Below are 27985 nucleotides of genomic sequence, written 5' to 3' on the forward strand. Positions count from 1 at the left end.
CCTGGCTGCACTGTGAATGAATTTCTTTATATTCAGAAACCCCTTCCTCTCCAAGATCACTGAGGCATAGCTTTTGGTGATTACCAGTAAATGTTCCAAATAATAATTGGAATTACAATAAATTGAAACCATAGTTTAAACTTAGACATGGAGGCGTTCACAGTCAACAAAGCTCCTGAAGTCTGAGGTCCAATTCTTCTACTCATTATGTTTCTGGAAAAAAATAAAATAGCCTTTTATTTTTAATCTGATTAGAATAATAGGCTTTTTGTTGTGAACAATGCAGGTGGTGATGTCGCACGTTATACTTCAGTTCTGCGGTGCAGTTTTCACAGGAATTTTTCTGAAAAGCCTTTGATCGTCCATGTAGAACAGTTAAAAATATGTGACTTCTCTGCTTGAGTGAATTTGTAGGATTGTGTTTGAATTGGTGATTGTATATTTGTAATAATCGTGTCCTTGAGACCTGTATCCCCAATCTATATTTCAGGAAAGGATTCAGCAAACTTTAAAGACAAAACCCAAACCAAAAACAAAACCATACAATCTTATAGTTAACTCACATCCCATGCCATTTGTTGCTGGAAGGAAATTCTTAATGTGAAAATACATTCTTTGTGGCATTCATCCTGCAGGAAGACCCAAAGGGACCTAGTGTAGGAGGAAGTGTTTCGGTTGCACTACTGGTACCTGACAGCTAACTGATTTTAATTTAAGAATAAGTCCACATCTGTATGGTAATTTTGCAGCACTGAGGATTTGTTTACTTTGCTCTTCATGAATATTTGAAAGGCAAGAAAGAAAAGAATTAAAGAATTATTTGCCTGTTTCTGTGTGGGCAGGTAAACTGTGGGAAAGAGTCTTCTTGCTACAGAAAGAACATGAGCTACCCCCCTTCTTATTTTTGCCCTGAGGAATTGTGACCTATCAGTATCAAAAAAAATCATAGTGATCTGTAGGAACTTAGGGACATACACACTATTTTATATTGGTGCATAACATACAAGGAGAGAGATATAGGACAGGAAAATAGCAAAATCACGAAAGTGGCTCTTTGATAAAATGTTTGCTATGTGGATAGCTGGTCCCAATCCCCTTAGGATTTCCTGAGAGTAGTGACCACTGGCCCTAACATTCAGGATTCTTTTAGAAGACACTCCCATGTTCAGATCATCTGAAGCCATTGCAATGGCAATCAGTGAGGTATGAGAATATGTTGTCTTGAATAACTGAGTAATTGGGATGTCAGTTGTGGATGTTTGGACAAAGCAAATTTCAAAGAAGTATTAACATTGAAAGAGACTACTTAACAAGAACAAAATCTCTACAAGACTGATGTCTTATGCTCAGTGTCTGTCCTTACAATATGACCGTCTCTAGCACAGAAGCCACGTTGTGCCTGTTGCAGCTCACCACTCAGAGTCATTCCATTATTTCTTCACACCTAACATGTACATGGTACTGTTTGAAATGCCAAGTTTTTAGCAAGCCGATAGAACAATAACAAACAAATCAGAAAGCTTGTATGAAGAGTAGGGGGTGGGGAAGTTGGCAGTGGCTCAGAGTACTTGCTTTTCTTTCAGAAGGCCATGGTACAGTTCCCAGAGCCCATGTAGTGGCTCATAACTACTTGTAATTTCATTTCCAGGAAATATGATGCTCATTCCCAGCCTCCCCAGACACTCTACACACATGGGGTATATACATGGAGGCCAAACAATCATATACTTAGAAGAAACAAACACATCTTTCTTTAAAACTAGAAGAAGGAAAAGAACAGATAAATGAACACAACATAGACTTGATCACTACCAGTTGCATGACAAAACCTAAAATCCTTAAGAGTGATGTCAAGGACGTGGAGAAAAGTCGTTTTTCACACAGGGTTAGGAAAGGTCTTTATATCAGACACATCTGCGCAGCCTATGGTGAGGGAGGGAAATCACACAGACACCACACAGAAGGCATTCCAGATGGAACGCTTGACACTTCAGTCACCGTGAGACCTTTGGCCAGTGCCGTTATTGAGCCCAAAAGCAACAGAAAATTATCTTAAGAATAATGTCATAAACCTGCTTACGTTTTCAAGAGATGATTAGACCATTTGATGGAAAATTTAGACCGTAACGAAAAGAACAGGAACAAGAAAAGCACTGAGGTGGTAATTTAATACTTTACATTGATATCTAGGCATGGACTCTAGTTATAGTGCAGTACAAGTGGTTGTTTGCATGTGTGTACACTATGAATATTAGATGTCCATGTGTAAATATATTTTTCAAGTGTGTTGACTGTATGTACTCATCTGTGTGCTTAATGTGTGTTATATATATATCTATATGCACTAATTTAAACTATATATTGAATAATTTGAGAATTCTTTCATGCTGATTCCTTTTTTTTTTTTTATTTTTTTTTTTTTATTAACTTGAGTATTTCTTATATACATTTCGAGTGTTATTCCCTTTCCCGGTTTCCGGGCAAACATCCCCCTCCCCCCTCCCCTTCCTTATGGGTGTTCCCCTCCCAACCCTCCCCCCATTGCCGCCCTCCCCCCATAGACTAGTTCACTGTGGGTTCAGTCTTAGCAGGACCCAGGGCTTCCCCTTCCACTGGTGCTCTTACTAGGATATTCATTGCTACCTATGGGGTCAGAGTCCAGGGTCAGTCCATGTATAGTCTTTAGGTAGTGGCTTAGTCCCTGGAAGCTCTGGTTGCTTGGCATTGTTGTACTTTTGGGGTCTCAAGCCCCTTCAAGCTCTTCCAGTTCTTTCTCTGATTCCTTCAATAGGGGACCTATTCTCAGTTCAGTGGTTTGCTGCTGGCATTTGCCTCAATATTTGCTGTATTCTGGCTGTGTCTCTCAGGAGAGATCTACATCCGGCTCCTGTCGGTCTGCACTTCTTTGCTTCATCCATCTTGTCTAATTGGGTGGCTGTATATGTATGGGCCACATGTGGGGCAGGCTCTGAATGGGTGTTCCTTCAGTCTCTGTTTTAATCTTTGCCTCTCCCTTCCCTGCCAAGGGTATTCTTTTTCCTCATTTAAAGAAGGAGTGAAGCATTCACATTTTGATCATCCGTCTTGAGTTTCGTTTGTTCTAGGGATCTAGGGTAATTCAAGCATTTGGGCTAATAGCCACTTATCAATGAGTGCATACCATGTATGTCTTTCTGTGATTGGGTTAGCTCACTCAGGATGATATTTTCCAGTTCCAACCATTTGCCTACGAATTTCATAAACTCGTTGTTTTTGATAGCTGAGTAATATTCCATTGTGTAGATGTACCACATTTTCTGTGTCCATTCCTCTGTTGAAGGGCATCTGGGTTCTTTCCAGCTTCTGGCTATTATAAATAAGGCTGCGATGAACATAGTGGAGCACGTGTCTCTTTTATATGTTGAGGCATCTTTTGGGTATATGCCCAAGAGAGGTATAGCTGGATCCTCAGGCAGTTCAATGTCCAATTTTCTGAGGAACCTCCAGACTGATTTCCAGAATGGTTTTACCAGTCTGCAATCCCACCAACAATGGAGGAGTGTTCCTCTTTCTCCACATCCTCGCCAGCATCTGCTGTCACCTGAGTTTTTGATCTTAGCCAATCGCACTGGTGTGAGGTGAAATCTCAGGGTTGTTTTGATTTGCATTTCCCTTATGACTAAAGATGTTGAACATTTCTTTAGGTGTTTCTCAGCCATTCGGCATTCCTCAGCTGTGAATTCTTTGTTTAGCTCTGAACCCCATTTTTTAATAGGGTTATTTGTTTCCCTGCGGTCTAACTTCTTGAGTTCTTTGTATATTTTGGAAATAAGGCCTCTATCTGTTGTAGGATTGGTAAAGATCTTTTCCCAATCTGTTGGTTGCCGTTTTGTCCTAACCACAGTGTCCTTTGCCTTACAGAAGCTTTGCAGTTTTATGAGATCCCATTTGTCGATTCTTGATCTTAGAGCATAAGCCATTGGTGTTTTGTTCAGGAAATTTTTTCCAGTGCCCATGTGTTCCAGATGCTTCCCTAGTTTTTCTTCTATTAGTTTGAGTGTGTCTGGTTTGATGTGGAGATCCTTGATCCACTTGGACTTAAGCTTTGTACAGGGTGATAAGGATGGATCGATCTGCATTCTTCTACATGTTGCCCTCCAGTTGAACCAGCACCATTTGCTGAAAATACTATCTTTTTTCCATTGGATGGTTTTGGCTCCTTTGTCAAAAATCAAGTGACCATAGGTGTGTGGGTTCATTTCTGGGTCTTCAATTCTATTCCATTGGTCTATCTGTCTGTCTCTGTACCAATACCATGCAGTTTTTATCACTATTGCTCTGTAATACTGCTTGAGTTCAGGGATAGTGATTCCCCCTGAAGTCCTTTTATTGTTGAGGATAGCTTTAGCTATCCTAGGTTTTTTGTTATTCCAGATGAATTTGCAAATTGTTCTGTCTAACTCTTTGAAGAATTGGATTGGTATTTTGATGGGGATTGCATTGAATCTGTAGATTGCTTTTGGTAAAATGGCCATTTTTACCATATTAATCCTGCCAATCCATGAGCATGGGAGATCTTAAAAGCAATTTGTTTTGTCCTTCTTTGCAGCGAAATGTGCTCAATATCAATAAATCAAGTGTTTAATCTTGAGGGAATGTACAAGATATGACTATTTTACTAGTGTTTACTAGTACAATGCTATAGATATGGGACTATCTTTTAAGTTACAGTAAGATTCAGTTTTTTTTCTTTAAAATAGCATTTTATGGATGGTATAAAGCAGCAATTAGGTCACGGTCTTAGCCAAAAGGACCAGAGAGTCCATATGTAGGCACTGTGGCCATATTATCTACTGCAACTGTTTGTCTCAGTTATTGTTGGGCCACTGACATGCAAAATAGTAGGTTTAAATGTGTTCCCATGAAATTGTATATAAACATTACAATTCGGATTTATGAAATTTCCTCCCATCTCTAAAACATACTAAGCTGCATATATACTTTCTTTTTAACTTTTTTAAACCACTTAATAAAAGAAGAATTCTCAACACATGCTTAATATAAAAGCAAGAAGACACAAGCCGGATGTGGCCCACATACTGTGGTTTGCAGACTCCTGGTATTAAATGATTAAAAGCTTAGATCTTTCATCTCTCTTTCATTGATTTACTCTAACTCTAGGTTTAAACATCTTCATTGGTTGGTCTGGTCTTCTCTTTCTTTTGTGAAAAGGAAGTGCATTTTCAAAGACCTCCTCCTAGCAGACTCCTGCATCCAGAAAAGACTAGAACAAAGCCTCATCTTCGCAGTCTTCACAATATCCAGAGTATTGACTTTTTCAAGGTCAAATCAAACCCTCGCACTTCTCTTAGTGTTCTTAGAACTCTCTCCAGATGCTCTGCTCTAGTGTTTGCTCTTCTGTCAGCACCTAATTTTCTAATTATTTACAGTAAAATGAACACAAGCTAAACAATGCATGTTGCCTACCTATAGGATGTGTTAAGAAACAATATAGAATAAATTTGAGAGGTGGGCGTTGTGCATTTATTTTACTGCTTTTTTGATGAAATATAACTTAGTCAGTTACCATTGCCTGGTATATAAATGATCAGATAATCTTTATTTCCTGTAATTATCAGTGCTTAATTAGCCAGTCCAACTATGCATGGATAAATTTCCTTAGAACTTAATTTCTATAAACTGTATTGTGTAGATGTGACTATTGAAAAAACACATTACATAAAAAATTTTTAAATTATAAAAGTAAGAAGGGATATTAAGTCAGCACTGTAAATCTACTTTTATCTCAGAATGGGCTCTAACAAAGCTAACCAGAAAATAAGTTATTAAATTAAATTTTTTCCCAAATGACTTTATTCAAAACATCCTTTTCCCCAAGTATCTCGACTGCACTCTAATTGTGTTTCTTATAAGATTCTGTTATATTATGATTATTCAATTTGCTTCAGGAAAGTGCCATTTAAAATGTTAAGGAAACATCAGAGAATGCAAATTAAGCAGTACCATGTTTTTGTAGATGAATATTTATATATATAATATATATAAATTCTATATAAACACAGATAAATTTTATACATTTATATATTGATATATCAGTATATGTGTCCATATTTATGTAATTAAAAATTATTTGTAAACGTGTGTTTATTGTATATGTTTATATATATGTATATATGATTTATTATATTGATGTGTTATAACTATTAATATATTTATATTACATTTATTATATATTACATGCATTTCATAATATAGCATATATTTTAATATAAATACTTTATACAATATGTTTTATGTATTGTATACATATATTTTATATAAATATATGTATAAATATATACTACATTTTATATATAAATTATGTATTATATATAAATATGTATATAACATTTACTTCTAAACACCTAATTCTGTTGATATTTAAAATGTGTTTGGCATTTTGAGAAATAGCTCAGTGGTTAAAGCACTGTCTTAAAATTTCTATTACTTTGACAAAACACCATGACGAGAAAGCAAATTGGGGAGAAAAGGATTTATCTGTCTTACACTTCCATATTACTGCTCATTGTTGAAATAAGACAAGACAGGAAGTCGAAACAGTAGAGAATCCTGGAGGCAGGAGTAGATTCAGAGGCCGTGGAGAGTTGTTCCTTGCCAGCTTGCTTCACATGGTTTTCTAGCCTGCTTTCATACAGAACCCAGCACCACCAGCCCAGGGAGAGCTACACCAATTATGGAATGGGCATTCCCCCATTAATCACTATTTGAGAAAATGACTTACAACTGCATTTCAATGAGGCATTTCCTCACATGAGGCTCTTTCCTCTCTAATGACTGTAAGTTGTGCCAAGCTGCTTTGCACAACTAGACAATGCAAGTGCGTACCACTCTTGAGGAGTCCCACAGTTCTGTTTCCACAAAGCAAATCAGAGCATAGCTCACCACTGTCTGTAACTCCACTTGCCTCTGTGGGCATTCTCACTCAGCAGCATGCCTCTGAATATTTAAAAATATTGTGTTTATTCCTATCAAATTGAAACCGTGCACCTTTCAGCCACAGGAATTCCCTGAAATATAGCAGACAAATGGAAATATGTTGATATTCCAAAGAGACAAGGAATGAAATTGAAACGGATTACTCAAGTAAGGGAGGTAATAGTTTCTGTACATATTCTGTTTTGTATAACTTTATCCAAACATCAAATTAAACTCTATGAAGTTAATATAATTGTGATTTTTTTAATGCAAAATACTGTAATGTATAAAAACTGTATTTAAAAGCACCTAATTAGGATATTTTCATTTTCTACCTCCCAGGCTCTGGGCTGAATGATGGGCAGTGGCATGAGGTTCGCTTCCTGGCCAAGGAAAACTTCGCAGTCCTCACCATTGATGGAGATGAAGCATCAGCAGTTCGGACCAATAGTCCTCTTCAAGTGAAGACTGGCGAGAGATACTACTTTGGAGGTAGGAATGCCATGATTTAGGTGAGGCAACACTTCACAGAAAGAAAAGAAGTTCTCCAAAAGTTCATCAAGTACTTGTATTTAACCCAAGGAACCCAGACAGTCTTAGGACAAAGGAAGCAAAACGTAATGCATTAAAAAGTTAAGGAAATTGGTGATCACAATAATGATAGTAATGTATTAACACCCTATCCTTTGATTCAAATCTTTAAAACATAAAGCTTGGGAGTCTGTTGAATTTCCACCATCTGCTAAGACCAGTGACGTCAACTATAGATTGGGTACTTGTATACAAAGTTCTCCCAAACCTTAGTCAATGCTCAAATGTCTGTTTATATTCTCTCACGTGCCTCTCGTTACCTCAAATTGATAGAGCATTTCTACCTGAGACCACTTATCTTGTCTGCTTGGCTTCCTGCAGTGTTTCCATAATTGTAGAGAACTTCCTGAACTATGGTAAATAATAAATAAAAAAGTATGAATTCATTAGTAAACTTTGTAAACTAAAAAATTTACATATTTTATTTTAAATTGTCTGAAAGAGGAACGATATATCCTGGCAGCTGTTGGTTGCTTAATATCTGACCATGTGCTTCCTATGTAGGGAGTTCCATGTGTCGGGAGTTTAGGGGGAGGATGACTTAGAGAAAGAAGCTCTGAATTTGTCCTGAGTGATTAATCCATATTATTTGTCGAGTATTCCCAGTACATGTTTTAAAGTTCTCACTGAATATTTGATGGGTCAATGAAAGTAAGACAAGATGCTTTCTGAGTGAAGAAATGAGGATGAATAACATAAACAAAAGCCATTCATTCTTAAACTGGTTTCTCTACAAGTCATATTGAACACGGCTTTAAGCCAAGAGTTCCCATGGTTGTCATAGTAAATGGATCCTAGTTGTCATAAGATTCTGACAATCTCTTGTCTGGGATGTCATTGACCATGGATGAGGTCAGCAAAGGCCTATAGTAGTGTCTATCCATGTCAATCTAGGGGATAGACAACCTGTTGGAGCCTCACATTTATGGTACAGATTACAGGACACAGTGTGCCATACTTTATTGCTTTATAGATCTGTGTTTTCAAAACCCTGTCAGGAGGATCTTGAGTTTCTCTTGGATCTTTAAAGGTTCTGTCTCCAAGATATGCTGCCAGCATAGGGTCATGATGATTTTTTTAATTATGTTCTCAGCAACTGAGTCCTTCAAGTGGAGAAAAAAAGACAAAAAAAAATGCAACTCCAAATCTCAGACTTAAGTGCTAGAATTTTAATAAACAGGGGAGGTACTGAGACGCTGAAGAATTATAAGCTACATAAGTTGCAAATAATTTTGGAACATATGTTCTCAAGAACAGGATGCAGATGAACCTGAACCCATGCCCTCCTTGAAATTCTTCTGAAGCTACTGAAAAGAAGAAAGGAGGAAGGATGAAAAAGTAATGGTGTTCCTGGTCTCTGAAAGTCCTAAGTACAGGCTTGCAATAAGTTTACCCCTGGCTATGTAGCAGCACCTTGGCTTTTTCCAGTAGGGTCTGGTTTCCACCTTTCTGTGCCTGCTCAATGGAAATTAAAGGACTGGTCAAGTGCCTGATCGTACTTGTGCTTCTCTTTCTTCAAGTATGAGAATAGGCAAATCACAAAGGAAATTAATCTTTGAAGGTACTTCTTCAGTGAGAGGGTCATGGCTGATTTAGCTGTTTCCTTTCTCTCAACTGAAGTTCCTTAACACTTCATTAATTTTAATAATTGAGATAATAACAAAAGAAGCAATTATATTTATTTATCAGCCAATTACTCAAAAACAGGCTTTTAGATATAGGTCAGGGCCCATAGTTATCCAGGTACAGCTTTAAATTTCTAGCATTACTTAGAGTGTTATTTTTAATATCCCTTATGTTTTCATTTCAAAGGAAACAGCTGTAGTAAGAAAATTCCCCTTGGCTCATATTAAAAATGGGAAGTCTAAAGAGAATAGGTTGGGCCTACAGCCCACAAGAAGGTGCCTGATGAAGGAAGTGATACGACAGAACTAGCATGACCTTTTTTAATTTTTTTATTTTTTTCTTTATTTTTTTATTATTCACTGTATATCCCACTCACTGCCTCCCTACTGATTACAACCCCCCTATCCTTCCTCCTCCCCCTTTTCGTCTGAGCTGGTGGGGTATCCCCTGGGTATCCTCCCACCCCCTGCACCCTGGTACTTCAAGTCTCTGTGGGGCTAGGCTCTTCCTCTACAACTGAGACCCAACAGGGCAGCCCAGCTAATAGGTTATATCCCTCACACATGGCCTGACTTTTGCAGGATTTATACTAGTTTGGTTGAATGAAGGTGGACCCATCGATTTAGTTTCTAATCTAGATGCACCAGTATACACACGTCTAGCCACCGCCACCTACAGTAGCTGAGGCACATAAAGTGAGTGGCTTTAACCTTCCATATTCACTTCCTCAAGTTTCATTTCCAAAGACAAGAAGTCCAAGATCAAAATGCTGTGAGGTAAAGTATGTTGAGGACTGTCTTCCTAACTTTCAGTCTGTCATTTTCTTATTGCTAGATAGTGTGGAGTAATGGCTAGAAGGTCATTGAGAGAACACCAGAATCTCCATGTCACTTCTCACAAGGAAGCTAATTTTATTGTGAGGATTCCACCATCGTGATCTAGTTACCTCTCAAAGACCTATATCGTGGCAGTGGTGGAAATAAGGTTTCCATATATAAATTCAGAGGAGTGCACATAGGTAGATTTTTTATTCCTTGTTGAAATAGACCAGAAGTGAAGCAGTTAGCTAGATAGGTGCACAGATTTGTACAAACACCAGGAATTGTCCTGCTGGATTTATTTAGGAGGATTGTCCCAGGTCCTGTGCTCCTTACTTATTCATGAAATAACTCCAGCTGCTCTGTGTACATCTGAGTGTCTAAAAGTTTCTCAGGGACCTTACATGTTCCATACATTTGTTGTGTAAATATTCTAAACCCCGGAGTCCCAGAAACCACTGGGTTTACTGCTCCATTGAACAATGTTTGAGGAACCAGATAGCATTTAGCTTAGGTCACATATTTTTAGGTCTCTGAAATTTGTTTTCTAGCTCCTTTTTGCCTCACTCTGAAATCATAGGAACAAGAAGTATTTTATAAAATAATATATTTCAGTGATCTGAAAATGGAAATCTGGATGAAGGAGTTTATGGTATTTATTATATTCATAGGGCTGCTATAACAAGGTGCCACAAACTCAGTGGCCTCAAACTGCAGTCATTTATTCTCAGTTTTGGATACAGGTAATTTGGAACCAGGAAATGAAATGTCAGAAGGTCCGTAGTGTCCACAGGATGTAGGAAACGGGTCTTTGACTCCAATAGCTACTTTCAGTTTTTAGCAAGCATTGGGATTCCTTCTGTGATTGATAGAAACCTTCATGTCTTTTTTATCTTCAAATCCTCTGTGTCTGTGTCTGTGTCCATATTTCCTTCTGATAAGGACACCAGCCACACACAGGCTTAGAGTCCACCTTAATCACTTTTACCCCATTATCCCATTTCCAAATTAAACCACATGCCCAGGCACAGTTTAGAACATTTGCACATATTTTAGAACAACACAGATAACTCATCATAAGCAATAGGTTAATCATGTAAAGCCCTTTGTGTTATTTACACTTTGCTTTACTGTGATCAGAAAAGACAAAACCGAAGGAGAGTTCCATTCTTGCTCATAATCTGAAGACCATCCCAAGCAGGCCAGGTAGTGCTATAGAGACCTGAGTATTTGGTAGCTGCTGGTTTACAAACAGCAACAAAGCAGAGAGAAGATAATAAATATGGTTCAGCTGTAAATCTCAAAACCTGCACATTATAATCCTACTTGTCTTGCAACCCCATAAGAACAACAATGCCAACCAACCACAGCTCTCAGGGACTAAACCACTACCCAAAGACTATACATGGACTGACCCATGGCTCCAGCTGCATATGTAATAGAGGATGGCCTTGTTGGGCACCAATGGAAGGAGAAGCCCTTGGTCCTGGCAAGGCTGGATCCCCCAGGGTAGGGGAATGTCAGGGGGTGGGAAGAGGGGGTTGGGGAGGGGAACACCCTTATAGAAGAAGGGGAAGGGGATGAGATAGGGGGCTTATGTCTGGGAAATGGGGAAATGGAATAATATTTGAAAAAAACCCTCCAACTTGATTTTCAATAAATAAATAAATAAATAAATAAATAAATAAATAAATAAATAAATAAAAGAATTCTATTTGTAACAGGGACCCAAATGTTTCTCAACCTCCTAAAACAGTACCACTATCTGGGATCCAAACATTCAAATACATGAATCATAAGGAAAGAGCAAAGATTAGATGTATCTAAGATTGAGTCAGCAAACAATGAGAACAAAACCAAGCAGTGGGAAAGGGGTCGGAAAAAGCCTTCATCGTTTTGCGAGTTTCCTAAACTGGAATTTATATATTGACATTGATTTTTAACAGTAATAAAAAGCTAGTATCATCAAAGAAATTAATATATTAGAGACCTTTATTGTAGATTAGTATATTGATGAGAATAAACCACACTGACAAAAGAATGCCCCCAAAATCCTGTATCACACTTCTTTGTTAGCATCCTTCCCACAATAATGCATTGTAATGCTTAGTTTTCATTGTCAATTTGACCTAGAATTCCATAGGGAGAGGATCAATGAGAAATGTTCTACATTGGGTTGGCCTATGATCACTTCTGGGAGGGATTATCTAAAGTGAGTTTATTGATGTGGGAGGACTCGGCCCACTGTGAGCAGCACCATTCTCTATGCAGGAGATACTGAACTATATAAGAACAGAGAAATCAAGATGAAAATAAGCAAACAAACAAGCATATAGCCACTTATTTCTCTGTGTCTGTGGCTATAATGTGGATAACTTTGTGAAATATCTGCTTTAACTCCCTACGATGATGAACTGTTACCTGGAACTGTAAGCTGAAGTAAATCCCCATTCTCCTCTGAGTTGGTTTTCTTCAGGGTATTTTATCGCAGAAACAGAAATGATTCTAGGATATACATAATTACAAATAAATTGAGGTTTTGAGATGGTTCAGTGGGTAAAGCACTTAATGTATGAGCATGAGGACCAGAGACTAGATCCTCAGAAGCCATACAAAAGTCTAGTAACCTTGATGACTGACTTATAATTTCATCATGCTCAGATGGTAGAAATCCCAAAGCAAACTGACATGCCAAATTAGTCAATTCACAAGATTTAGCTATACTGAGAAAATCTGTCTCAATCAAATAAGAAAAAGAATGTTTGAGGAAGATTCTCAACATCAACCTCTGACATTCCACATGCGCATACATACATATATGTGTGGTGCACATATATATGCTCAGAAACATAAACATGCATGCATAGCAGTAAACAGACACATGTAGAATTGAGTCACCCTGATGTTATATTACATGTGTACAGTTATATACTAATCATCAATTACCATGTATATCAAGAAAGAATGCTTCAGGGAACTCCCCTGGTACCATAGCTGTGATATATACACTTTATTAGCACCAAGAAATTTCTCCACATTTACAGGTAAGTGCTAGGCAAGTTTGCAGGGTTACATTTGAAGGATTCTCTTAGGAAATACCTTCAAAACAAATATGGGGACTGTCCTGAGAATTTAAGTCCTTCAACTGGATCGATGTTTCATTTTCTCTTTGCTGGTTGCAATAATACTCAGTAGATTTAACTTTTTCTAAGCCTGCATTTCCAAATCCTTAGACTTTGCTTTCAAATATGCTTTGAATTTAACTTTCTATTATAGAACTGAGATCTACTTTCATTCATTTATATCTAGAGGGATTACAGTTCTCGGTATAGCTAAGAGCTTACAGATGATGCTTCAAATATCACGTGACTAAAGAAATGACACTACCTTTATCCTCACACAATTGAGATTGGCCCCCAACTCTAATGACTCCATGTGTTATACACTTTAAGGTTATCACTTTGCATCACGTCTGTAATTGTCTTAATAATGGATATCTACTGTAACCTTCATGGGCAAGAACCTCTACTTGTGATCTGAAGGGATTTCACCTGATTAAACAAGGTATTCTTTTCTTAAAGCCAATGAATCATAAACGCTGAGCACTCTGGTATTTCAGAATGTTTTCAGAGCCACACCCTGGTTAGTATATTGCATTCTATCTTTTGAAATATTCAGACTTCTTCTGTTCTCACTGATGAGATTCTGCAGTGTAAATAGGTATTCTTTCCTCACTTTTAAAAATGCTTTTCAATGGGTTGGGGATTTAGCTCAGTGGTAGAGCACTTACCTAGCAAGAGCAAGGCCCTGGGTTCGGTCCCCGGCTCCGAAAAAAAATGCATTTCAAACCCTCTCCCTGCCTTATCAGGACAAGGAAAGATACTCATTTTCCCCAATCAGATATAAATGGACGTTTAATTATTTATTTATTTGTGTTGCTGCTATTGTTGCTTCTCATTTTTTATTGTATGCATAAAATAAAATGACAAAGAAGGGAAAAGCTGGAAACCAAAATCAAGTATGTTAACATCAATAGTCCTCATGTTTCTGCTTAGAGAAGAGCGTATTCAGTATCTAGCCAAAGGTTCACTAGACTTTCTTTTATAGCTCTCAGAAGTAAAATTTGATTAGCCCTGTGACCTGTCCTAATTATAATCACAATTATTGGAATAATCTACACACTTTGCCTTTTTCTGGCCCTTTCTACCATCTTGCATTAGGAATATTAAGATGTGTGACAAACTAGTATGTAGGCTTCAAAGAAAAGAATCATTGAATTACAAAAGCTTTCAAGTATTAGTTTGACCCTGTTTTCCAAGAATGTTGACAGTTGCTTTCTTCTTTTTTTTTTTTTTTAATATCTGTTTAGCTACTGAGAAATCACTAGCCTGAAAGAACACAGCATTTTCAGTCTGGAATTAATATAGAAAATCATAATGACATCTGAATTAAGGTTTTTTTGAATACAACTTTTGAAAAAATGTTTTTTCATAACTAAATGCCTCTTAAGTAGGAAAACAAAACTGGCCAAATTTGAAAACTCTGATTATTTATGTTTGGTGCAGTAGCACATATGTTAAATGATTACTTGGAAAACATAAGTATTTCATGTTTATTAATCATTCTGTACAGTTGATGCTAAAATGCTCCCTACTCTACCACTCAAAGAGATATATTATTGTTTATTTTTATTTATGAGGAACTACTGTTTAAGAATCTTAAGTTCCACATATGAACACATGTTAAGAATGATTTTATTCAACTCCATCATGATGGGGATAAACCAAATCAGAGTTTGTAATAAGATAGGAGTTGGGCTCCCTATAAAATGTACAGCACTGAGTAAAATAAGGGATTTGCAGAGAGTGTACAGACAGACCGTAGATTGGCAGATGTGAAAGTACTGAGAGACAACATTAGTGGGTTAAGCAGATGATGAGTAAAGAGATCCAACAGTCTTTCTAGAGGTCAGCCCAGATACCACCTGCGAGACAGATGATAGAAAGGGGGTCCTATAGGATAAGGTGTGATCCATTGTTTAAGTGAGGATGATCTAGCTACACCGACATGACAAGATTCTTGTCCAAAACTGGGTCTGACAGGAAAGCACAAATTAGCCAAGAAAGTTCAAAGTATGACAAAAGTGGTACTAACCAATCTTTATCAGGAGTCTCTCAAGGAATATGAGGATTCATTAATACAGAATTCAATAAATAAAGATCAACCAGGCAAGCATAGCTCAAGAAAAAATGAATTTGGGTAGGGCTGACGTAGGAAGTGGAGACGGGCAAGGAAAAAGTCTGAGTCTGGAGTCGAGGGAAGAGCACAGTTCTGACCCAGACTGGTCAGTTGATTATAACATCTTGTAGCCTCTGGGATTAGGCAAAGATGGCCAGGCTGTGCTTCTTGCTATGTTTAGTGTTGCATTGAGGGAGAGTGGGGGGCTCATGTGGGTATCATAACTACATATAAGGTGAGCAACATATTTTGCAGAAGCTAGGCCATATCTGGCTGTCCAGGGACATGGGATAAATGCCCATTATCATTTGGTTACCAGAAACAATTTGTTAACATCACAAAAACAAAAAACCAAAGGGGAGTTTTAGAAAATTCTCTCTTCCATTTCCTTGCAAACCAGGAAAGAGGTCTGTGTTTTTGTTCATGGTTTTCACTTTACATAAAGTTGCCATTTCTGCTTGCATTCCTAATTCTCCATGATGAAATCAGAAGACAAGATGAACTTTGGGAATTTTGTTTTAATTTTGCTTCAGATTCAAGTAACACTATTTTGACATGCACAGGAATAAAGCCCAATGAGGGCCCAGGGCATGCTGTTTGATTATTCAATACTGGTTTGTATACACGACTTTATATTTTTGAATTAGAAGGCAAGCTTTGTCCAGATATATAATATTATAGCACTATTTTTCATTGCTCTTTACAAATGTCCAAAGGTAAAATAAATAAACAAGAAAATAAATAAAGTAGTTTAGAGCATACAAGACTTATCATAAGATTACGTAACCTAAAGCAAATTCCTATAAAAAATGAATCGGAATGTTAAAACCTCTAAGTCTTTCTGGTCTCAGGACTGCAGGATCTTAGAATCACTTTAGCCTTTCCTTGCACTTTGATAGCTAATGACAAAACATACTACAGCACTGTTTCTCAAGTGAGCACCCCAGAATTCACCCTAACTTCACAGAGGCTTTCATTGGAAACAGAGGTGACATCTGCTTCTTCATAGCTTCCTAAGGTCAGGCAATATTCGGGTGGAGAATGTGAAAATGAATGTTGTTTGTCTCAAGAAAACCAGGTGAGACTATCACCAGGAGAAACAAGACACGAGAAAAATCAGTGATGAAACATTATCTTTTGAAATATTCAGACTTCTGTTACCTGTTGAACAACAACTGATGAGATTCTGCAGTGTAAATAGGTATGCATGGCTTTCAGTTTAGTCTTTCAAAGAAAAGAACATTTAAAGAACCAAAAATACATGTAAATGGAAGAATGGATCCCGGAGAACATGTAGTTAATAGTTTATGTGGTGAGATGTTTGCTGAAAGATCAAAGAGAAGAGGCATTTGAGAAGAATGCAGGATAGAAATGTGAGCCTTTAGGCTGATGGAAGAAGCGTGGCTATACCTGCTAGGTAGAAGCTTAGGGGAAATTGAAATGTGTCCACTGCTTGTGGAGCCCCAGCTAGAGTTTACAGCAAACCCACAGGTAGAGATTTTTGTGTATTTGCTAAGATAATTCATGCTTTAGCACAAGCCCTCATGTTTTATCTTATATAAGAATCTTCTAGAAAGCTTCAGAAAGCAATTCTGGCTTTATTTTCTTTAGAAGAAAAAACATTGGAGACATTTTATATAAAAGTTAAGCTAGTCTTAAAATAGTATGGGAATTCTACTTTAGAAAAACATTGTAAATTTTATTTTTTTAAACTTTAAATGCAAAATCCTTACATGGTTTTAGTCTGGAAACTAGAAGAGTGACTGGGAAAGGAAATACAGACCTTCATTAGGATTATTCTTAACATACCAAAAGCAGGTTAAAAATTATTTGGCAAGCATTTTCTGAAGTGTCAGAAAAGCTTCTAATATAAGACTTATGCTTAAACCTATTTTTGTCCTTTAGAGTGTCAATAGTTGTATAACAAAATTTTTTTCAATTGATTGGCTTATTTTTATTCTGATTGAGTCGCATATTTTCATTGAGTGGCATAGGTGTCTAAAAATAAAATATGCCAAATAGGCTTAATAAAAGAATACCTGGGGTGTGGGGTGTGGGAAGGGTACCTCAGTGAGTGCAATGCTGAACGTGAAATGTGAAGGCCTAAGTTCGATAACCAAGAACCCAGGTAAAGTTGGACACAGTAGCATACCATCTGGTATACCAGTGTCCCCATGGAGATATGGCAGGCTCATGGGCCAGTTACCACAGTACCAAACATGAGAGTCTATCTCAAACAAGTTGGAAAGCAAAGACCAGACTGACACACGAGTTTGGTCTGGGACCTCAACAAACATGTCTGTACATATTTACATAAACCCAGCACTAAACACATGCATGAACACATATCTATGAACTGAATGCATGAATTATCAGACAATCATACTTCCTTAAGAAAGTGTTATGTGTGTGTATGCATTTTAATGCTTAGGGAAACTTTTCTGGGAGTATGTCAAGTATGTATTGGTAAATAAATATAGTTGATTTAAGTATTATTTACTTCCTTTCCATTTACATGTAAGTAATGTTAAGTAATGTCTATAGTTAGAATACCATGGCAATATCGATATATCCTTGAAGATGGTCAGTAAAAAGAAAATAATTTTTCTAGGATAATGTCTAGTTGTATGTAACAGAAACCCAAGGTACTATAAATAGAAAGGGCTGGCATGGCTTTTCATTGTGTCAAAAACATGGAGTGTTTACCAGCTCTATCAGCTTTGTGCTCTCTGGTGAATAAGCACTTTAATACAAGCTTTCTTTTTTAAAAAAAATGTTATTCCGAGATAACCAAACATAAAGAATCATGCAGTCCATATTTTGGACTTTGTGTCATGTCATCTCTCCCACAACTCTGCCATATTTAAAAAGAAACACCTATGAAAAATAAACAGACAAATGGCATGGTACTATTTCAATAAAACTTAAAATTTTGTGTGATAGCCTAGCTCTAGTCTACAAGTTAAAAGAATTGGAGAATTTGTTCTTGTATTTAATCACTTTTGTGTCCTACCAATTACTAATGGAAGTGAGACACCCAGGTTTCCAAATCAAAGATTTTACTGATTATTTTTTGCCAACTACCCACCTTTGAATTTGATGGCAAGCCTCTTTAAAGTCCTAAGAAAGAATAATCCATGTTGAATGCTGATATCTTTACATTTATCATAGCCTTGGGAGCCTTGCACTGTCTGACAGATAAGGATCTTACTTCCTTCAAAGGCCAACTATGGCAACCATGTGATTGTTGTAATTACTTTCAGGATTCAGGTATCTGACCTGTTGTAAAGTGAATTTAAAACTTCTGGAGATTCTCCATCATCTTCTGTTGTCAGTAAAATCAGACAGACTCTCCCACTTCCCCAGCACACTACGTAGGCTGGTGAACTGCCAAGTTCAAGGCTGAGTTCATCGCCATCTTGCATATATTGCTGAATATAAACTGAGCCAATGAACACCTGCGTTTCCTTTTACCATTATGTGTTCTATTCCAGTTCTTTTGTCATCTGAAGAACAGCAGTTGGCAATCTGACCAAATATTTTTTCCAGTGTACAATGGTTAATCCTGTGTAAACCCAGTAGCCATATCTTCTGCCTACCACAGTGAATGTCATAAAATTTTTAACTATAATACCTATCAGGCATCAGGGTGGAGCGCAGAAACGAATTTATCAGAGAAACCTCTTTTCTTGTTTGCTTTCACAAAGGAAAATAATCTGTACCCTGTTCAAACTCTCTGTAGTGATTGGTAGACACTGAAACGCTTGGCTCTCCTGCTCAGCACAGCTCAACATTCATCATTCATCTTGTAGTACCAAATGACAACTAACACCCCAAATGGCAAATCCAGAGAAGCAGAGGAAAGGAACCAGTCCTTTCCTTTTAAGGCTACTCCCCAGACTTCTCAGACAGCACTTAGAGACAAACACCTCATTGGCTGGAATTTTGCCATGGGACTGCACATAGCAAGCTACAAGAGCAGTTGAGTGACCAAGAGTCATGCTAGGTGTCTTTATCTACACAAGAGAAGAGAAAATATTGGAGGGTATTTGTCAATCTTGTAACAGGTCCTGCATTTAATATTAAACTATTGGCCTGGTATACCTCTCCCCTGAGAGGCTCTGACAGAGTTGGACTAATATAGTTGTGGATGTACACAGCCAAACACTGGACTAAGCATGGGGACCCCAATGGGGAAGTTAGGGCAAGGACTGTAGGAGCTGAAAGGGTCTACAACCTCATAGGAAGAACAACATTATCAACCCTTCAAAGATCCCAGGGACTAAACCACAACCAGAGTACACATGGGATACACATGGCTCCAGCTGGATATGTAGCAGAGGATTGTCTTAGCTGGCATTACTGGGAGGGGAGCCTTTTGGTCCTGTGGAAGTTTGATGACCCAGTATAGGGGAACACTAGGCCACTGAGGCAGGAGTGGGTCGGCAGGTGGGGGAGCACCCTCATAGAGGCAGGGGAGAGAGGAGAGGATAGGGGACTTGTGGAGGGAAAACTGGGAAGGGGGATAACATTTGAAATGTAAATAAAATAACCAATTAAAATGTTAAAAGACTAAGATTATCTTTGCGTTGGATTAGAGTCTGTGTACCCAATTTCAGTTAATAAAGTGGCATTCGAAATTTATTTGGTATTTGGGCAAATTTTGAAAATCAGTGCATAGGTGCTTGACCTGAGAATATAAAGTTGGGGGAATCTATTTAAGTTGACACGTATCTTTTCCAAGTTTTCAATTATCCATCACATAGCGTGAAGCTTTTCACAACAACTAACTGCGAATGGCAAAGTAAAATAGGTTTCTTAAAATGATAGAATATTCCATAATCATGTATTTATATTTCTCAGTCATTGCTGATTACATTGTTATTCTCTGTAGGAAATTAACTCAAACGAGAAAGAGTAAATGATTATATTCCAAAAACAAACAAACAAACAAAATACTAGGATCCTGTGAAATGAATGTCAGTGTTTAGATAAGGCTGGTATGGTTTTCTTTAGCTCACAAGGAAAATGACTGTACATTTATTTTTAAAGTTTCCATTCAATAAAAAGTGAAGGGAAAAGAAGAAATTTGATCGTGGCTGCTTTCTCTGGGGTACACAAAGTTGTTAGAGCAAGGAAAGTAGTTTGGGTCTTGTGATATATCTGTAGTTGTTTCACTGGGCAAACATCTTGTAATGTCGAAAGCAAGACATAGCTTCAACTACGTTTATTTCACTATAGCTCGGGTCTATCCCACCCCTTCTCCCCATTCAGACACACACACAGAACCTCAGAGACACATGGTGCTCACTGAAGCATTACTTAATAAAAATGATTAGCCATTTATTCAAAATATTCTACTAGGGATGTTTATATTACTTGATTCAAAATAGTTACTAACTATTGTGATTTATCTAAATTTTTACTTAAATATTTGACCCACCTCATCAAACTTATAATCCAACTAGACCTTATACATTGTTCTCTGGCTAAAGAATAATGTTTCCAGACTGGGGAGGTCACCCAGTGAGTAAAGCATTTACAACTCAAGATGAGAACCTGAGTTTAGATCCCTATAAAACTTGGGTAAGGAGTATCGGTCTAATATCTAAGTTCCTACAACAAGATCAGAGAGTAGGACAGGAAACCCTACAGAGCCAACTAGCCTACCATATGCAGTGACAAAAAAGAGCCCCATCTCAAAGAAGAAAGAGGACTCAGTACAACACTGAGATTGTCCTCTATTTTCCTCTGATGCCAAAGCACGTATACATTCTACTCCCAACATACCAACACATACACAAACACACACACACACACACACACACACACACACACACACACACACACACCTCTCACAGGATTTAAAAACTGAGAGCAAAGCATGCTTTCCAACACCAGTAGCTCCAACATAAACATCTATCCAAAGCCCTTTTGCTCTTCCTTAATAATTACCCTCAATATTTCTTCAAAAAATTTTCAGTAAATCTTTATAAAGCTTATTTATATGTTTTCAGCTTGCATTATCTCTTACCAAGGCTTGTTTTTCTTCCTTGTTACGTGTTATCCAAAAAATTCCCTTAAACTATTTGTTTAATGTTAAGCAATACACAGATTTTTTTAAGCGCACTATTAATTTCTTCTGCCACCGAAGAAGCTAAACAAAAACACACTTCAGCAGTGTCTTTGTTTAAAATAGTACAGGTATGAGTCAAAGAATTACTGCATTAAAATTCTGCATGAACCTGTAGATGATGCGGCCAGTGGGGACAGCGGTCTTGAGGAATTTTTGTAACAGCCATATCTCAGAATGGTTTTGGAGAACTGAAGTTATTTCTGGTACTCAGAAATGAACATCTTACATTTAGGTGGCACACAGTATTTATTTCACATTTCTGAATATTGTGTGTTTCTCTGCCAAATCACTCTGACAAGCTTGATCTTTGGAGGCCAGGCCTGCCATCTCACTTCCATGAAGAGGAGAAAGACGTTAAGTAATGGCCTTTTATGTTAGGGGAAGATTGTGAATAATGGAGAGCAGGCAAATGTAGTTTCATAGTTTCAAAGAACCTAGAGAGAAAGCATTCTGTGTTATTGTTCTCTAAATGTTATAATTCAGCAAATGTAGTGAAGTTCTGATGATAATAAAAACGGGTACTCCAATGTCATCATTCTGCTGTACTATGTATTGAATCATAGATTCTGTGTCATTTTTTTCCTCTCATTTTTGGTAGAACATACATAGACTCTCCATTAGAATTGTTTCAAAGTATGTAGTACAATGAAAGAAAGTACATTATTTTTGTTGTTTTTGAGCATCCCCACTGTGTTGACCTTCAGACACTTTCAACATTACAAGCTAAAGGCCTGTGCCTTTGGAGCAATATTTCCTATAATTGCCTTTCCCAGCTCTGGTAACCTCCATTCTACTGTCTGTATCCATGAACTTGAACAGTCATGGTCTTGCACGTGAGTAGAAATCACACACTAGTTTTGTGGCTGACTTGTGTCACCTCTCCTATTATGTTTAAGGCTGTATTAGAATTTCATTGTAAGTATCTAATGGCATTCTACTCTGTTCACCATAGCTTTATTTGTTTGATTCCCTGCTGATGGACATTTGGTTTTCTGAATAGAATACATACAAAAAACATATATGACTAAACATATTCTTCTATTTGGTTCTTTAACCAAACAGATTTGTAGCTTTACCTGGTGATGCCTTCAACCTTTGGAAAAGTTGCCACATTGTTTACTTCTGTAGTGCATGAGGTTAGACCATAGGTCAGTGCTGGGGCACTTCTCATCTGGCTATAGTATACAAGGGTTCCAATTTCTTCCATCTTTTTTACTTTTAAAAATATTATATTAATGGAAATGAAATAGTTGTTTTCTTTTCTAGACAGGTAAATTATGTTGATGTCAATGTGTCTTCCCTTTACATTCAACACAGTCTCTTTGCTGTCTGCAATGTGGCAGCATGTTATTTATGTCTGTCTGCCTGTCTGTCTTGTATACCACTATTTTTCACATGCACAGTTCATATTGAGTGCTTACGTGCATAGATGGAAGAAGTAAAGTCCCTCAATGCTAAACCTAAGGGCCTGAGTCTGATCCATGAGACTTCCATGGTAGAAAGGGAGAATTAACACCCCAAAGTTGTCCTCTGACCTCCATACATGTACTTTGGCACATGTATGAATACACAATGATAGGTAGATAGATAGATGAGAGATAAGAGATAAATAAATAAAGTTATAACATCCCAAGAATTGCAAAGAAGTAAACAAATGGTCATATAGGTGAATGTGTCATAAAAGCAAGAACTAGCTGATGACTGTTCTTTTTGAGTTTTGACACAATGAGAGAGAAAGATTTATCCCCACTGTGAATTTAACAACATATATAACATTGTGACTCATAATTTACTTATCCATATCTGTGATCCATGCTGTGCTTTGTTGGGGAGGGATATAGATGGATATAGGTAGGTACGTATATGTGCAGGTGCATGTGGAGACCCAAGGTTGACTTAGGAAATCTCCCTTCACTCACCTCATATCTTGAGGCAGAATCTATTGTTGAACCCCACAGCTTATTGTTGTAGCTGTTTGGGCTGGCCAACTTATGCCTACAATTCCCTGCCCTTACCTCCCAGGTACTAATATTATGCCATACCCACCTAATTTCACCTCTAGACTGGGAACACAGAGGCTAATCCTTACACTTGCATGAAAAGTGATTTATCCACTGGTGACTTTTTTTGCCTCATCAAAGCATTGGGAGTCAGCAAAACTATGAGCTGGTCTGGTCTGTGTCTCTGCTGTCTCAGGCAGAGATTGCTACTGACTGCTTACAAACAGGGAAAGGACAAAAACAGTAGACCCTGAATTTGTATAAACCTGACTTTAAACTCTAGAAAAATCCTAAAATTGATCTTTAGCTGATTATGTATCAACCCAGTGATCAATGGAGCAATCAAGAATTTCATTATAAATATGGCTTACAGAACAATGTTCTAATTATAGAGAATTGGTAGCTGGCAATCATGAGTGACACTGACAGACAAGTGCTTTATTTCACCTCCCTCTCACACTGTGCTACTATATGAGGCTGCCCTGTGCTGTGCTCCACACCCCACAGCTCTCTAGCAGCAGGAAGGGTTGGGAACCTGGGAAAGAACCTCATGCTGATCTGATTCTCATCAGAGCTTTGGCGAAAAGCTCTTACAGTGAACTCTGGAGTTAAACTGTGAAGCACTAATTAATTTCCCCTAGTTTTACTTTTAATTCAACATGCAATTTTGACCCCAAATTTTGTAGACAAGAGACAAAGAGGAAAGGTAAAGAAGTCTGTGGCTTTTTGGAAGGTCAGGGTGCTGCCTTTCATCTTACCTGCTCTTCACTTTGACAAATGGGGAAAACAAAACAGTAACAGGGTAAGAAAGCACTGTGCATTCTCCAGGAATTGCAGAAAGTTCACTGCTACTCCCTCAAAATACCCCTCCTCCCTCTTACCCTGTTTCTCCTCCTCGTTCTTCCTTCTCTCTCTCTCGTTCCATCCCTCTGCAAACAGACACACAAGGAGTTGTGGAGGAAATGGCATATAGTGGATAACATATCTTCCAAAACAAGCATGAATGGCAGAAGTGTCTTTTTAGATGAAGGCAGGTAATTTGGAAGTAATAAGAAAAGTCTATTTTTTATGAAGCCAGTTAAAGTCAGTAGCAAAAGCACCCCATTAACTATGAACTCTGTGAGCAGCTAGTTGGAGCACTTGCAATATAGGATGGACTCCTTGAGCCTAACCTACTAAAGAACCACAGGATGTAAGCACATGTGAGTCTCTACTGGGAGGAAAGCACACAGGCAGCAAAAGGCACAGCTCAAAATGGGACTCCAGTCTTGACAAAGGGTTCTTCCTCAGCATCTCAGATATCTATCTATTCTTCAGTCACTCACTCACTCCGACCTCATCAAGACTATTCCAACTCCATCCTCACTTCGAAGTAACCTTGGTATTTTACAGTTCCCTGAAGGTCGTCTGTGGTTGCCTTGCTTAAAAGATGACTGTTATTAAGAAAGCCTTTCTCAGTTTCTCCTTCCTTATGATAATTCACTACATAGAGAGACAGTTACCTAAGTTTTCTTAAGAAAGGAATGTTCACAAAGTTTCGAGCAGAGACTGAAGGCATGACCATTAAGAGCCTGCCCCACCTGGGGATCTGCTGACAGGAGCCTGATATAGCTGTCTCCTGAGAGTCTCTGACAGAGCATGACAAATACAGAGGCGAATACTAGTAGCAAACCATTGAACGGAGAACGGGGTCCTTATTGGAGAAATTAGAGAAAGGTTTGAAGGAGCTGAAGGGGTTTATAACCCCATAAGAACAACCATACCAACCAACCAGAGCTCCCAGGGACTAAACCACTACCCAAAGAGTACACATGGACAAACCCATGGCTCCAGCTGCATATGTAGCCTTGTTGGACACCAATGGGAAGAGAAACCTTGGTCCTGCCAAGGCTGGACCACCAAATGTAGGGGAATGTCAGGGCAGGAAGGATTGTGGTTGGGAAGAAGGAACATTCTCATAGAAGAAGGGGAAGAGGGGATGGAATAGGGGGCTTATGGAAGGGAAACCAGGAACAGACATTTTAAATGTAAGTTAAAAAATCTAATAAAAAAAGAAAAAATAAAAAAATGGAAAGAAATGTTTTTACTTGAAGGTAAATATGTGTCTCGCCAGTGATCAAGTTGCAAAACATAATGTCAGTGATCTTTATTTGCATTAATGGATAAGTGTCAAGGGCTTGGAAAACACTGGTTGTATTTTTCTCCCCACTGCTAGGTCCATGTGTATATGGTGCCAGATTTTGAGGAAATCAATCCACTGGAGTATATCAAGAAAAAGACAAAATGGAAGGATTTTTGTAACTTTCATTATCATAAAATTATCCACAGTAGCAAACAAAGTTTTCAGAAAGATAGCCCATTTTATACTCCCTTCATGTTCTCTGTACATGTGTAGAATTTTTCCACACAGCCTCAGCAAACAATGGATTGACATTACGAAATCTGTACTGCTCATCAAATGATAGCCCTAGTTTTAACTTACTTTGAAATTTGAGCAAGGAGCATTAAGAAACACCAAGAGGGACTGGAGAAATGACTTGGTAGTGCTAAGAAATAGCAATAGGGGCTGGAGACGTTGCTTAGCAACCTGCAAATTCAGAGGACATAGATTATTCACAGTACCCACATGGCAGCTGAAAACCACCTGTGACTTCAGTTCCCAGTGATCTGACACCCTTCTAGACTCCAAGGGTCTACACACACAGGGTTCACTTAAGTCTATTCAAGCAAAACACTCATATATATCAAATAAAGATACATCTCTTAAAAATTAATAGCAATAGTAGAAATAGATTCTTAGATAAATTCGCAATATTTTTTCAAATATGTAACAATGGCAAGTTTGGGTTTTTCTGAGGAAAAATAGCACCTCTGTTTTCTTACCAGCAAAACTGAGTGATGGATTGTAGGAAACTTTCTGTATTTCTTTACTCCAATTCCAATCTTTGGCTCTGTCTAGAATGTGCCCATGTCTAGTTTGAATCGTCTCCAAACTTCATCTGTCCCCTTTTGCTCCTTCAGGACATCAAACAATTATTTAGAACTAATCTCACTCCTACTTTACCAACTTTAATGGTTAGGGCAAAATTTTTTAAAGATACTAGAGTTGTATTAGTAGAATTTACATGGCCTTGAAGGCAATGTGCATTTTACTGAATTGTATCATAGACATATTCAGCAATTCTTTTCCAGAGAAGACACTGTCTTAAATACTAATATACAAATATCAGTTCATGCTGAGCTAATGCTCCTAATAGAATAACCCAGAAATCTGGTATTGTGTTGTTGTGCTATCAACACTACTGCAAACCTGATTTGATTTTTGTTTTTCTCATCTGCAGTGCACATGAGGAGAGTTGCCTTAGGAAAGCGATTTTCCTTCCATTTGATCTTTATGAAGAAATTACACATAATTAACTTACTTCAGTTTTAGTAAGTTACTAATTAGGTGATTCATTGAGATTCCAAAGGATTAATCTTTTGGCTTCCAGCATGGAAATAAAAATGAATCCACTATCACAGAGCAAACAAAACCATCAGGAGTCCTTGAGCCTCCAAAGAAAATAAATGATTGAACAAAAGAAAGGCAGCTAGAGGCTTTAATCTGAGTGTTTAAAGTGAGACTTTGGAGGATAAACGCCCTCGATCAAAGCGGCCGGTTTAACACGGGCATGAATTGTTTATGTGGCTAAGGGTTAACTTTCTCTTTGTGATGCTTACTTTTCTTCGAAATAAAACCCATTATCTCCATGATGTCACAATATTTTAGATTTCTCAGCAGGAGTTTCTCTACCTCGTTGTTAAATTAACCTTTATTGCTCCCCACAGGTAACTTAACATTTAGTATCTAAAGGTCATTGTTGCACATATCTAAAATAGAAAATACGAAACTTAACATCTGTATCTCATTATACTCATCATAGCGGAAGGAAAGGAAGAAACAACAGATGTAAGGGAGATGGCCATAGTGTGGGTGGGTGAGGTATCTAGAGATAAATTTAGCAATGCTTTGCAGGGAAAGTCTGATTTTGTTTTGTTTCCTGGAAATTATCTGCCAGCATGTAGAATTGGTGAGTATGAAAGGGTTGGGAAATGGAATTGAACCCAATTTATTTTCTATAGTCTCTCCTTACTAGGTGAAAGGTCTTTGTTTTAGGAGCTAGATATACTAAGCTATAGAAAGTAGCATTTATTTGAGAAGTTTTTTTACTTCATGAGATATTATTTACAGTAAGAGCTGAGGTTTGGAAGAGTGGCCTCATTCATGATGACCTCGGCCATATTTCCACATTTAGAGTTTTGCTCCATCTACTTTGTCACTTCTATGTTAGAGCAGAGCCCCAGGTAGCTTAGAGTGCTCCTAAATGAAGTTTATGGAGCAGAGATGCATACATGAAAGTGGAATTAAGCAGAAAATGTTCTCAATCAGCCTGTTCCTCTTAAGCTGGGCTCACAAGCTGCTTACCTTAATACTGTTCTCTCACAAGATGTTCAACCAGTTCCTAATGCCCCAGTACCAATAGGGCCATGACTGAAACCAACTTGATGGTGATTTCCATTCACAGCATCATTTCAAGCAAAGTTTTCACTCTAAATATTTG

At 37.8% G+C, this 27985-nt stretch overlaps 1 protein-coding gene across 2 annotated transcripts in view; it reads left to right on the top strand.

Moving 5' to 3' along the window:
• Cntnap2 (contactin associated protein 2) overlaps positions 1 to 27985 on the top strand; it is a 2247664-nt gene that overhangs the window by 1126221 nt on the left and 1093458 nt on the right. For both annotated transcript variants that reach the window (NM_001427648.1, XM_087658677.1), the window contains 1 exon segment: positions 7318 to 7467. In NM_001427648.1, the coding sequence (NP_001414577.1) occupies positions 7318 to 7467 (150 nt within the window).

Source organism: Rattus norvegicus, chromosome 4 (assembly GCF_021556685.1).
Source record: "Rattus norvegicus strain SHRSP/BbbUtx chromosome 4, alternate assembly SHRSP_T2T, whole genome shotgun sequence".
NCBI lineage: Eukaryota > Metazoa > Chordata > Mammalia > Rodentia > Muridae > Rattus > Rattus norvegicus.